The sequence below is a fragment of the Monodon monoceros genome, unplaced genomic scaffold (assembly GCF_005190385.1).
Source record: "Monodon monoceros isolate NGI ecotype Baffin Bay Population unplaced genomic scaffold, NGI_Narwhal_1 Super_Scaffold_4, whole genome shotgun sequence".
Taxonomy (NCBI): domain Eukaryota; kingdom Metazoa; phylum Chordata; class Mammalia; order Artiodactyla; family Monodontidae; genus Monodon; species Monodon monoceros.
In genome coordinates, this window is record NW_021703781.1 from 79253160 (window position 1) to 79266039 (window position 12880).

The 12880-nt window shown below is 51.4% G+C and overlaps 1 protein-coding gene across 9 annotated transcripts in view; it reads left to right on the forward strand.

The window, feature by feature from the left end:
* Positions 1-12880, forward strand: part of MGMT (O-6-methylguanine-DNA methyltransferase) — a 285335-nt gene that overhangs the window by 48821 nt on the left and 223634 nt on the right. For all 9 annotated transcript variants that reach the window (XR_003797035.1, XR_003797036.1, XM_029245271.1 and 6 more), the window contains one exon: positions 11946-12082. Coding sequence is in view for 7 of the 9 variants with exons in the window: in XM_029245271.1 (XP_029101104.1) it covers positions 11958-12082 (125 nt within the window). In the remaining 2 variants the exon portion in view is untranslated. The remainder of the gene's footprint in view (positions 1-11945; positions 12083-12880) is intronic.

The following is a 12880-nucleotide window of genomic DNA, read 5'->3' on the forward strand; positions in this document are numbered from 1 at the left end:
TTGATGTAGGAGGGGCTGTTCTGTCGAATTAAGGTTTCTTGGCTGCTTTTCCAAATCCTGCTGCGATGGCTGAGGACGCAGAGTTCTCATCCTGCTTCTGATTGTGGGCTCCTTGTTGGAGGTCTGGGCTGCATTCATTTCTGTAACCTGCTTCCTGTCATCGTTGGTGCATCTGGTCTTCTGGCTGGTGACACATTTGCTGTTAAAGAAGAGTTCTTCCGTCACTGAGTACTCAGACGTTCCCTGTGCATTTCCGGAAGAGGAGTAGGCGGCGTAAGCTGCGCAAACAGCGCCTGAGAGCGGGGCTTCTCCTGTCTTTCACCAAAGTCCCCCTCCACCAAAGGGCGGGGGGGCAGAGCGGGCAGTGACTGGTGCTTCCGGGGCCTGGGAGCCCGGCAAGTGGGAAACCTATTAACAAACTTGTGCTTTTCCTGTTTCATGCTCATTTTGGTGTAAAACTTTTCTTCCTTGAAATTAATTAGCCGGGGCGGTGTACAGCGTTTCACCTGTGGTTTCAGGTGCGTGGGCTCCACCGTGCACCCCGAGCACGCACACTCGGGTCGGAGCTTGCTTTGACGCCGGTGTCTCGTTTCACGGAGAGTCTTTGTAGATTTGACTCTGGTCTGCAGCGCCGTGGTTAGTAGGGGAGCTTTTTTCTTCTTTTGAAGAAATAAGTGATAGTTACTAAGAAACTTTTAAGAGAAGATCTTTATGGGTCTTTCTGTAGAGCGTTCTGGCATGTTCTGGTGTCATGCACCAGTTTTTGGCAAGATCCGGAGATATTTTATCTGTAAGCTGTTGGAATGGATATGGGAGCTCTAGTTACCACCTTGGTGTTGTACCTGGAAATATTTTTCAAAAATGCTTGAAGTTCCAAGAGATTTCTGGAGCATTTTGTTAAACTGTACACATGTAAGTTTGATGCACTTGTCTCTGTGTGGGATCTGTTTCTTTTACCCACACAGACATATATGGGTTTGTATTCTGGCTGCTCCCTAATTCCTGTGTAGTTGCACAGATTCAAAACAGCCTTTGAGCTTCAGAATAGAAAAGCAGTTAAACCTTCCTGCATGGCTCATACCTTAGTTTGATAACATGAACAAAAATGAAAAGTTTGGAAAGGAAAACTGACTTTTAAGTATAGTTTTTAAATGGAGACAGTGCCTGTTTTTATCTAGAAATGGTTGTTTTAAAGACCAGTGAAAGAATTTCCTTAGATGTCCCTCTAACATGGAAGCTCTGATGGGCAGGCATTTTCACGGCTGTTTTTATAATGTGCTGCTCGGAGCGCGTTGTTTAGGCGACTGGTGAACGCTGAGCACTTTAACGAGATGCACGTGCGGTGGCCGTTCTCCACCTTGGCCCTGACTCCCCTGCCCTTGTTGTGATGGGTATTCTTCAGGACCAGAGCGTCGTTAATCAGGAAGGTGCTCACAGATCCCATGTCCTGGAAGTCTGTGTGTAAGCTCAGAACGGGCAGAGCACAGTATTTATGGGATCCCTGTAGAAGCAGTTTTTAACTTGGAAGCCTAGTTGTGACACTGTAATGCAGAATTTCTTCTCCCTTTGTGTGTGCATGTAGCTGGGTTCACCAAAATTTAGCAGCGAACGAGAATCATTTCCCTTCCATGTCAGGGTCGTAACAGAAGGCTTTGGAATGGTTCTTTTTTTAATTAGTAAACTTTATTTTTTAGAGCAGTTTTAGGTTCACAGCAAAGTTAGAACAGCAGTTTTAGGTTCACAGCAGAGTTACACAGAGTTCCCATATACCTCCTCCCCCCCCCCGCCACGTGTGCCCCTCCCCACTGCCAACATCCCCTACCAGAAGGAGGTAAACCTTTGTTCGTTGTTTACATCAGGGTTCACTCTTGGCGGTGTATTGTCCATGGGTTTTGACAAATGTATAATGTCGTGTATCCACCACCGCCACACCCTACAGAATAGTTTTACTACCCCGAAAATCCTCCGTGCTCTACTTATTCATCCCTCGCTCCCCCCAACCCTGGTAACCACTGATTTTTTTTTTTTTTTTTTTTTTTTTTTACTGTCTCCATATAATTGGAATCATAGAGTACGTAGCCTTTTCAGATTGGCTTCTTTCTTTTAGTCAAATATGCATTTAAGTTTCTTCCGTGTCTTTTCATGACTTGATACCTCAGTTCTTTTTAGCAATGAATTAATACTCCATTGTCTGGATGTGCCACAGTTTATTTAGCTATTCACCTAGTGAAGGGCATGCTGATTGCTTCCACGTTTTAGCCATTGTGAATACAGCTCCCGTAAACATCCATTTGCAGGTTTTTGTGTAGACGTGAAGTGATGTTTTTGCACAACTTCTGGATCCATTCTAAGTTTGATATACCAGATGGCAGTGCCCGTATTTTGTTTGGCAAAATCATTTCAACCAATTGAACCCTTCTTGGTTGTTAGGGCATAATAAACTGAGGCATACTTAGAGCTGCCCTTTGTTGAATGTGACCTGGTGAAATTCTGCTGGGGAGGCCCTGGCCTAGTGGCAGTGGGAGCCGGGTCTCGGCCACTGGCCTTGCTTCTCCCCATCATTTTCCTTCTTGACTTGTACACCTGGTGGGGGTCAATCCCATCCACTTTCTTCTCCCCCCTCTCTTTGCCGGGTTTATTAAGAGGTGATAGGTGTGAAGTAGTTTCTCTCTTCTAGGGGTTTGACACATGTTTTTTCCTAACAAGGATAATCCCTCCCACCTGAGCCTCAGGTGGGCTGATGTTGAGTAATGAAGACAGAGGTGCTTCTCTGATGCTTTTTTCTTATTCTCTGTTCAGCAGGGTGATTGTAAAACTAGTTTTCATTTCACGATGACTTTGCTGATGTCAGGAGATAGGTTGCTCCCCTTCCCTCGATCAGTGCTCGTGGTGCCAGCGAGCTTGCACTTCACACACGCAGCTGATGGCGACACGGAGGTGCCCGAGATGGGGCCGCCGTGGGGGAGGCCTGAGCTCAGCTGTGGGCCACATGCCGTTGACCTTGGGGAGATAACAGTAGCAAACATCTGGGCACCTTGTTTGTACACTGCTTGTAAGAAAGCAGACGATTTCTTTTTTTAGCCCCTTTCTGGTCATTTTTCATTGCCTAGGACACCGATACTAGAGATGGTTAAAAGTGCAGAGGAGCAGGACTGTGAAGACGGTTCTGGAAAGACAGGTTTTAGACAGGCGTGGCCGGCCTGGAAAACTACAGGCAAAGGAGAAAGAAGACGGTTTGTTTCTGGGTTTCTTGCTTTTGGTATAGTGGGAACTCAGCCCCTGGCGCCAACCGCTTAATTCAGAACATTAAACACCATTCATGTTAAAAGAGAGATGAAACGGAATTCACTTCACTTTTGCAGAGGTCTCCAAATAGCCATGAAAAATCGATTCTTCTTCCTGCCACCAATTAATGTCGGCTTGCCACTTTGCGGCTTTAGGTAGCTGCCACGGTGATGATGCAGGGAGCTGGGCCTGCCAGGCCGCCGGGCTGGGGGGGGCACAGGGTGTGTGCTTCATGAGAGCGGGAAATGGGGAGCCTGGCTGTTTAATCTGTGTCCTAAATGCGGCCGTGGTGCTGTCCCCCAGAAAGCCGTGGGCCCGGTTGTCCCTGCAGCTCGGGGACTCAGCTAAGGAACGTGGTTTCGCACCATGTAAGCTTGCTCCCTGCTGCTCGCGGGAAACAGTCAAAGAGCTGGCTTGTTGCAGCCTCCGCAGGACCCTGTGGGCTAGTTCTAAACTCCCAAACATGTGGGTTTGGCACATTGGAAACTGGTTTGTTGGGCTTTTGACGGTTGGCTTCCTCCCTGTCCTCTGACGGGGCTCCCGAGGCCTCTGCCGCAGGGTGGTCCCATGGCCTCCAGTTGGCCGCTTCAGGTTTGCTGGTTCCAGGACAGCCCCTATTTTATGCAACTGTAAACGTGGTGCTTAGGAGTAATGGATGGTTGGCTTGTAAAACTTTTCCCTCCTCTTTCTGGCTTGGAAACCAGCACGGCATGCTATTAGCTGGAGCAGATTCTGTTATTGAGCCCCAGAACCTGTGCAGACATCATAACCCTGTCTTCATGGGTGTGGTTACAGCGTCCCAGACCCAGCACTCCCCTTCTCTGCCCGTGATGTTCTTGGGATCGTCGGTGCTACCATTTGCCCTCCTGCCCCTACAGTGGCACTCACCGCTCCAGCAGCTGCCACAGCGGGCTCCTCTCAGACGTGGGTCCTCTCCCTCCTGTGGCTGCTGCCTCCTTCAGTTCACAGATGCCCTGTGCTCCCTCTAGCACCAGGGCCTTGGCACGTGCAGACCTGCCTGCCAGGGGCACTCCTCTCCTTCACCCTGCCCCCAGAAAACTCCAACTTGCCTTTTTGTGTAGGCACCTCTTCCAGGAAGCCTCAGGTCATCAAACCCCAGCTGTGGGCTCTCGTTAATCCTGGAGTTCTCCTTCTGAGTCATCACATCAGGTATAATTGAATGATTCGGATAATTAGCTCATTTATTCAACAGGTATTTACTGAGCACCTATGATGCATTCTGAGTGCTAGCATATAGCAAAAATCAGTTAGGACAACCTCAAGTTGAAGAAAACAGGAAATCCTTCTGGCTTGAAACAAGCAGGGCTTTCTTTTTCTTGCACAAGTAGAAGTCTAGCAACAGACAGCACTGGTGTGGTAGTGGCTCACGGTGTCAGCGCCAGGGGCTCTCCAGTCTCTTGCTTTTGCCTCGTGTTCACCAGATGGCTGCCACAGCTCCAGGCATCACATCTGCAGTGTCAGGGAAGGAGGAAAGGGGAGGAGATGGTGCCAGCCACAGAAGAATTTTTCTTTTCTTTTTAAATCAAAACAAGACCTCTCGGCAGACTTCTTCTTACTCATTGGCCAGTGCTGTCACGTAACATTTGCTACTGTATTGGAGCTTACTTTCTAGTGAAGGCGACGCATGGCAAATAAAAGAAATCTAGTGTGATCTCATGTGCCATAAGTGCTGTAAAGGAAAGAACAGGAAAGAACGGATAGAGGAGACGGACTGCCTTAGGAAGATTTCTCTGAGACGGTGATGTTTGAGCAGGGTTGTGAGTTAAGTGACAGAGGCCACTGTGCCAGAACGTGAAGGGGAGGCATTTCAAGAAGAGTGAGTGGCAGGTGCAAAGGCCTTGAGGCAAGAGCAACATCTGTGTGTTTGAGGAGCTGTAAAAGTAGAGTGAATTGGGGGTCCTGGTCAGAGACCAGGTCAGGCAGGAAGGGAGGGCCCCAGGTTGTTGGGGGGCTGCAAGGACTTATGATGGATGGGAGAGAAGGAGACGCGATTTCTTTCATGTGTCTTCGTTTTACTCGACCCTTTCTTTTTTTAAAAGTCAAAAAAATTCCAGACCTCCGAGTTTTTATTTTATGCAGAAGAGTATCAGCAGCCCTTTGTTTTGCATGTGTGAGCTTGAGACAGTGCTAAATGTGGAACATTTGCTATCATCACCTGTGTTTTATATCACACTGAATTTTAATACAGTTTTTTATCCTTGTGAAAGGGATTCAGGTTTACTGTGGAAAACTTAGAAAATGCAGGTAGAAAGATGCAGGTAAATATTTCAAATCATTCTGCCATATCTCTATTGATTTTTCTAAGATAAACTTTTACTTTGGAATAATTTTGGACCTATAGAAAAGTTGCAAAGATTGTTCAGCGTGATTTGCTTTTTGTGGGTAATTTTCCTCCCCCAGTAGACCACGGTTGTCTCGTTACAGCTTCAAGCACCTGAGCCTGGTGGCTCACGCGTAAGGGGCACTCGGGTATTTATTAAACATTTATTTATTATTATTTATTTATGGCTCATTATTTAGTCTCCCTTCTGCCTCACTCTGGTTGAGCTCATCCTTATGCCTCCGTGGACCGTTTCCACGGTCTCCTTCAGGACTCCCACCCTCTTTTCCCACCTATTCCTTACACAGCTGCCACAGGGAGCCTTTGAAAAGGCAAACCTGGTGGATTTCCCCCTTGTTTGAAGCCCTGGGGCTTCTCAGGGACAAAGCCAGACACGAAACTGACCCCGTGGAGGCTGTGCGTCTCCCCCACGCTTCTTTCTGCGGCCCCTGGGCCTCGTCCCCTGCCTCCCAGGCTCTGCTGCTGGCTGCCTGCCTCAGCCTGCCTCCCACGTGCGTCTTCTCTTCTGGCCCCTTGTTATAAGTCAGCTCTCTGAGTAGATGTCATTTTCTCCAAACATTTTTAGCTGCTCTCCTAAAGCGTGTGGCCCTGCTCCCCTGTGGCAGCCCCCCTCCCCGCCCAGCGGCAGTCCCCCGGTGAGTCCTGTGAGGCTGTCGGGAGCCTGCTTGGCCCTGGACTTGGTACTTGGGCTGGGGCTGTGGATGTTGTAGCGTCCACAGTGAGCAGGTGTCTTTACTGGGCCTCGTTGCCTTCGTGGTCCACTTGGGGCTCACGGTCATGGCCTTCTCTGGGCTGGTGTTAGTTGATGAAACTCCTGGTGAGAGTTCATCTTTGGAGCCTGGTGGTGGGTTGGCCTCTGGAGTGGAGCGTGGGGATGTCGCAGTGGGAGGGTGTCAGGCGGCTCTGTCACACTCCTAGGGCTCAGGATTCCACCAGCATCTTTGTGCAGCCATCGTGCACGGCAGCCCCGTGTGTGTTTGGAATTGCTGCTTTCCAGACGGCACCTCCCACCAGCCTGTGCCGAGACGCCCTCACTCCCTGATGCGCTCGCCTGCTATGGAAGCCTCGCTCTTCTTGCTGCCCCGTTTCAGCCCCCGTGGGTCCCTCCTGGTGTCTGTGACACCCCCATCTTGTCTGCAGGCATCCCCCCACCTCCTCGCCAGGCCTGCCAGCTCTGCGGGACCTGCAGCACACCTGCTGTTTCAGCCTGGGCTTCTCGTCAACACACACAGCACGCCAAATGGCCCAGCACTTCTGTCCTGGGGACACATTATCCATAACATAGTAGGATGCAGTCAGTATTCAGCTAATTTTTACCTTTGCTCTTGGAAGGACTCTGTGCTGAATGCCCTGGCTGTCGACAGGAAAGAAAGTCGTGCACAGGTTTCTGTGGAGTCTCAAATGCCATTTCTGGCTGGGTTGGTATAAAATTATGTAAAAATTGCAGCTTTTCTTTTTCTGGCAAAGTAGCCATTGGTGGGTTATGGTGCATTATCTTTGACTAGCAGTGGTTCTGCTAATGGGCTTAAAAACCCGGAGGCGCTGGTGAAAGCACAGCTCAGCCAGGCCGAGTCCAGGAGGAGCTGGGCCACGAGTACCAGGCCCGAGTCTTAGGGGAGGTAGTTCCGGGGAATCCTCACATTCAGGAAAATTGAGGTGGGGTTTGATTTCCATTGTGTTTAACCGATAAGGAAGTCTAAAGCGCTCACCTCCTCAGACTTCACATGACTATGACCAGCTGAGTGGATTGGCTAGAAGTGGCACGTGCCCCTTGTTCAGAACGCAGCCTTTGAGCTTGAGTTATTCCTGTTAAGGGCTGATTGCTCTTTGTTGGTTCCTGGCATGGTTTGTGATTGACTCACCATGTTCTGTGGAGGCCAGAGGAGCTGCTGCTCAGTACGAGGGGGCAACCTGCACTTGGGGCATGAGTTTAGACCGGTGGTCCAGGGCCAGTGCCGTGTTGCCGGGCGGTGCCTGCTGGTGCTGGGCACCGGGGGCAGCACGGCGGCTTCAGGCCGAGCTTCAGCGTCCTCTTGGTCCGGAGGCAGCCCTTCCGTTATTTGGAGTGTGTGGCCGTTACTTGGTCCGGAGGCAGCCCTTCCAGCTATGCTGGGGTCGGCTGGCTGCCCTTCTCCTGCAGTCTAGGCCAGTGGCCTCCAAAGTTCAGCTAATCCAGGCTGTGCTCAGAGCCCGGCTCCTGGAACGGCTTGGTGGCGTGCAAGGCCCTTCTCCTGGAGCAGCGAGGGGCCTGAGCTCTCTGGAGACCTGCTCGTCCTCCCACGTGGCGGAAATCCTCGTGCCCCTGCGCCCCCGGTCACCTTCATTGCCCTACCCCTGACCTGCCCTGCGCACCCGGATGTGTCTCCCCAGCCTTTCCTCAGAGTAAGGGTGAGAGCTGGGTGTGTGCTGAGTAGGAAAGAGGTCCTTTTGAAGCTGCAGGAACACCCAGCCGCCCCGTTCACCGTTTTTCCTGTCTCCTCCAGCTGGGCCCCTCAGAACAGCCCAGGGAGACTGGTGGACTCAGGTTACTATTAGTTCATTGATGAGAAAATTGAGGCCTGGGAAGAGGAGTGGACATCGAACATTCACCCTTCTCCTGGTCGGCTGTGTGCCGGTCTCATTTCTGCAGCGATGCCGGGCTGTGTGCTTGAGCGGGGCCGGCATGGACACAGCCCTCCTGGAGGCTGTCCCTTTTCCCGGCCACTCGGCACAGGTACACCCTGGCCTGGTGCCCACGCGAGCTCTAGGCACCTGCTTGGGCCTGAGTCCAAGGACAAGTGACAGGGAGCCCGGGCGGCAGGGAATTGACGGTGGCTGCAACATCCTGTTTCCCGGGGCGCCGGTGGTTCCGGCGCCTGCTGCGTGCCTGCAGTCCCTCGTTGTTCCCACAGGTGTATCCTGAGACTTGGTGTTGGCTGTGGTTGGACTGTGGCCAGTCTTGGTTCCTACTGTTTTCTGAGCCTGCTTCTCCAGCCTTCCCAGAAGTTCTGTGAGTTACGGAACGTCTTTCAGTAAATTGCTTTTGTGCTTAAATTAGCATCAGTCTCGGAGGCTCGCCAGCACGAGTCCTGCCTGCCATGGGCTCGTGACTTGTCAGGCTCCGGATCTGAGGCCTGAGCCAGGGCCCTGAGCCTGGATCTGCTGAGAAGCAGCCTTCCACTTGACGGAGGCATGCTCGTTCAGCTTCTGAAAAGGGACTCAGGTAGGAGGCACAGGTCGGTGAACACGTTTGCTAGTGCTCGGTAAAGAAACGAAGCTGACTTCTATTGCAAGACTGCTCGGAGCTCTTAACCCGCTAAGGTGCAGGGTGTCACCCAGAAGGGGAGAGCGCGTCCAGGCTTCTCATCGTGCCAGCAGAACCCTTTCTCCGAACACACTTTGTGCTCAGAGAAATGCTCTGCTGGCGCCTTGACCCGGATGGTGGACATGCTGATGATCTGGCTCAACACACGTATGATAAACCCCTTACACGTATAATGCATTTGCCGTCCGTGGGGCCCTGACTCGTGGTAGCATGGTCACCTGCCAGCAGCTCAGGGTGATGGAAAATGTCCACAGATGTGAGCGGGTGCGGGTCAGGAGTTGATTCTGGCTTCAGGAGACAGGGGGACGCACCCAGGGGGTTGGGAGAAGGGGTGGCAGTTGGCTTTTGAAGAATGTTTAGGATTTTGAAGTTGTTGGATAAGAATTTAGGGAGGAGAGCAGTGCACTCTGGGTGACAAGGTCAAAGGCCAAGGATATTGGGTTAGAATGTCAGTTGCGGCAGGGATAATGGTAATCCTAAATCCTTCGGGGATGTCAGGTCTTTACACACATTCCCGCTAACCCTTGTGCCAGCCCCATGATTTAGGTATCGTTTGTCCTATAGATAAAAGCACTTGTGTCTCAGAGAGTTTAGGTGACTTTCTCAAGGTGATGGGTCGTGGGTAGGAGGCCATGATCTCCCTCTGCCTGGTCTGATCCCTGTTTCCGCATGACAGAGTGGAGGGGGTGGGAAGACTCTTTTGGTTTTTATCCCTCAGGCAGTGGGGAGCCATGGTAGGAATATGAGGTGTCAGAGAGCATCTCCGATGCCGGGCAAACATCTGAGAAGGTTTCCCAGCAAAATCCTGTGTCCACTCACTGGAAACTGGAGAGCTATTCGATTCAGACCCCTGTCACTGTGCACAGAAAGGGGGATGTTGAACAGGGCAGCTCTGGAGCCCAGGGGTTTAGGATGGAATCTTGGGAGTGATGCTTGCACACCATGGGGTTTGGGGAATGGTGCTTGACCTCTTCAAGGCATAGACCTGTGTGTGCCCCTGTCCTGGGGCTGTTGGGAGGTAGAGCAGGGAGTCAGCGTGTGCTGTTAGGAGCAGGTGGAAGGCACACAGAAGGGAGGAGAACCTGCGGGGTCAGGGCGATGGGGGCGTGTTGAGGTTTCACTGTAAAGCAGTCACCAGGCCAAGTGGGGCAGACGGGACAGTCAGGGAGAGGCCAGTCCCCGGCGTCCAGGCCTGGATACTGGAACCCTCGCTGCACGTGAGGGGCGCCCACGGACTTAGGGCCGCTGGAGCGTGAAGGCAGCCACCAGCCTGCAAACAATGAGCACGGCTGCATCCCAGGAATACTTCCCTTGCAAAAGCAGGCGCTGGGCCAGGTTTGGCCGGCGGGCTGCGGTTCGCTGAGCTGCTGTAGCGCTGTCGTGTCGTCAGTAGTGATGTGGTGTTCGAGGTGAGGGTGGCTGGAGCGGGAAGACCCCGGGTGTAAAGAGGGGGCCCGAGGGCGCCCTTCCTCGGGGAGGTGGGGGTTGGTGAGCGAGTCCGGGAGGACGGGCGCAAATGAATGAGAAGAGCTGAAAATGGTAGAGCCGGCGTGTAGTGCGGTGCGGGGGTGTGCGGGGTCCCAGGGGCAACGTCCGGTGGGGCTCGGGGCGGGGCTGGGTGGTAGCCCGCTCACCGACGCGCTGCACAGAGGCAGAGCCCACGCGCGGTTACGGTCTTGGACAAGTTCAAGTGAAGCGTTTCCAGGACGCAGAGGTCAGGAGAGCCAGGCGGCAGCCCGACTTCCAGTCCGGAGCTCGCAGGGAGGCCTTGCGGGGCTCCGGTTCCGAGGCAGCTGTGGCTGAGCGCGGAACCCTGGGAAGCGCTGGCCCGTGAGGTGGCCCGAGGGAGGTGTGCGGGAAGCAGGGCAGGCAGGAGTCGCCGGGGAGACGAGGCGGCCCGGGTGGGCTTCCCCACGGCCCTTTCTTCCGGCCTCCCCTCGAGGCCGAGGGATTTTTACAAGATGCCAGCCAGCCTAAACCTTGGTACAGGCTCTTCGCTGCTCTTAGTACATCTGTTCTTTCTTTTAAACTTCCACTGGGTTGACCAAAATTAGCATCTCTCAGAATTGTTCGCGTGGAGGGTACCTGATAGGATAGCTTTTGTACTCTGGCTTGAACGCAAGCAAAGTCCGTGCGCTTCTGTAAGGGCGGGATTCCGACGCGCGGGCCCTCCGCGGCCGCTGCCGAGTCGGATCTCGCTCCGTTTCTGTAATTCATTTAATAATGCTTTAGTTTTAAACGTACTTTATTCAAAATATCCCATGCTTTGTCTTCAGTTTTTACTGAAAGTGTTGTTGGTAATTGTTTTATTTTAAATAGCTTTAGGTACTTTTTAAAAGACACTCTTATTTCATCTTTGACTCTGCGTTGGTTGAAGATAAATAAGAATAGGGAGATGGTAATTTAAAAAATTTTTTTTTTAAATTATTTATCTTTGACTGCATTGGGCCTTCGTTGCTGCGTGCGGGCTTTCTCTAGCTGCGGCGAGCGGGGGCTACTCTAAGTTGTGGTGCGTGGGCTTCTCGTTGCGGTGGCTTCTCGTTGCAGAGCACGGGCTCTAGGCGCACAGGCTTCAGTAGTTGCAGCACGCGGGCTCAGTAGTTGTGGCCCCCGGGCTCTAGAGTGCAGGCTCAGTAGTTGTGGCGCACGAGCTTAGTTGCTCCGTGGGCATGTGGGATCTTCCTGGATCAGGGCTTGAACCTGTGTCCCCTGCAGTGGCAGGCAGATTCTCAACCACTGAGCCGCCAGGAGATCATAATTTAAGGAGATGAAAGGAGAGTGAACTGTTGGTTGGCTGCTCTGGGTAATTATGGTAATCTTCTGTCTTCAAAGTGACTATGTTATAAAAATGACACATTATATGGTTAAATTCCAAAAATGGGGAAAAAACTTTGGAAGATGTTTTATGTCTTAAATAACTGGGGCTTCTGTTGTGCTTTAGAAGTGACCAAACTCTTTCACGTATGCGTAACTTTAAAAATTGTTTCTCTTTAGGTACTTGCGAGAATGAACAAGACCTGTGAAATGAAATACAGAATGATGGACAGCCCTTTGGGGAAGATCGAGATCTCTGGCTGCGAGCAGGGTCTGCACGGGATAAAGCTGCACGGCCGGAAGATCCCAGACACTGAGTGAGTGAGAGTCCTGTGTGACACCCACTGCTTGGTTTGTTCAAAGCAACAGGGAGAATACGATCATTGCTTGTTCTCCATTGATCACAGGGTAACACGTAGCCACACGCTACCAATCACAAAAGTTAGCATGTCTCTAAAAATGGTAGGGCCATGATTGTTCGTTTTCAGCATCTGTGCTTATTGCCCAGGAACCCTCCACCTCCGATTAACCACAGGGACATAAGCTGTAATTAGGAGCCCCAAGACGTGTTAATGTATACGTTTATAGAGGTGTTGATGGACTGTATTGAGCGCTTTGATTCTTAAGCAAGTGGGATGTGGGAATCTCTTTGGACGTTTGGTGACAGGGAGCTGCTGCTTCCTTAATCCGGATTTTTAAATCCAGGACCAACGTTGACTGTCCATCAGTCTGCCAGGTGATGAACTTTTATGGGACTTCTGTTAATGGAATTTTTTATTAATGGACTTTTATTCCAAAGTCCTGGAATTGCTTAATCAGTAGCTCCACTGGGCCTCTTGGAGATGGTGTCCGGCTGTTGGTGTGTGTGTGCGCGCGCAGCGGAGGAGAAAGGGTATGAAATCCCCTTGTTAGCATGAAGTTAGGGTATTGCCATTTCTCACGGAACACGTTTCTCTGAACGATCTCCGCTATTTATTTTCTCTAATTATAAAACCATTAAAAATTCAAAGCACTCCTTAATGTTTTGTTCTGAAACGTAACATTCAGTTTCCTCCATTCATTGATTGTGAGTAGCAGTTGTATTTTAAAATTGCAGTTCTTGTTATTTCTGACAG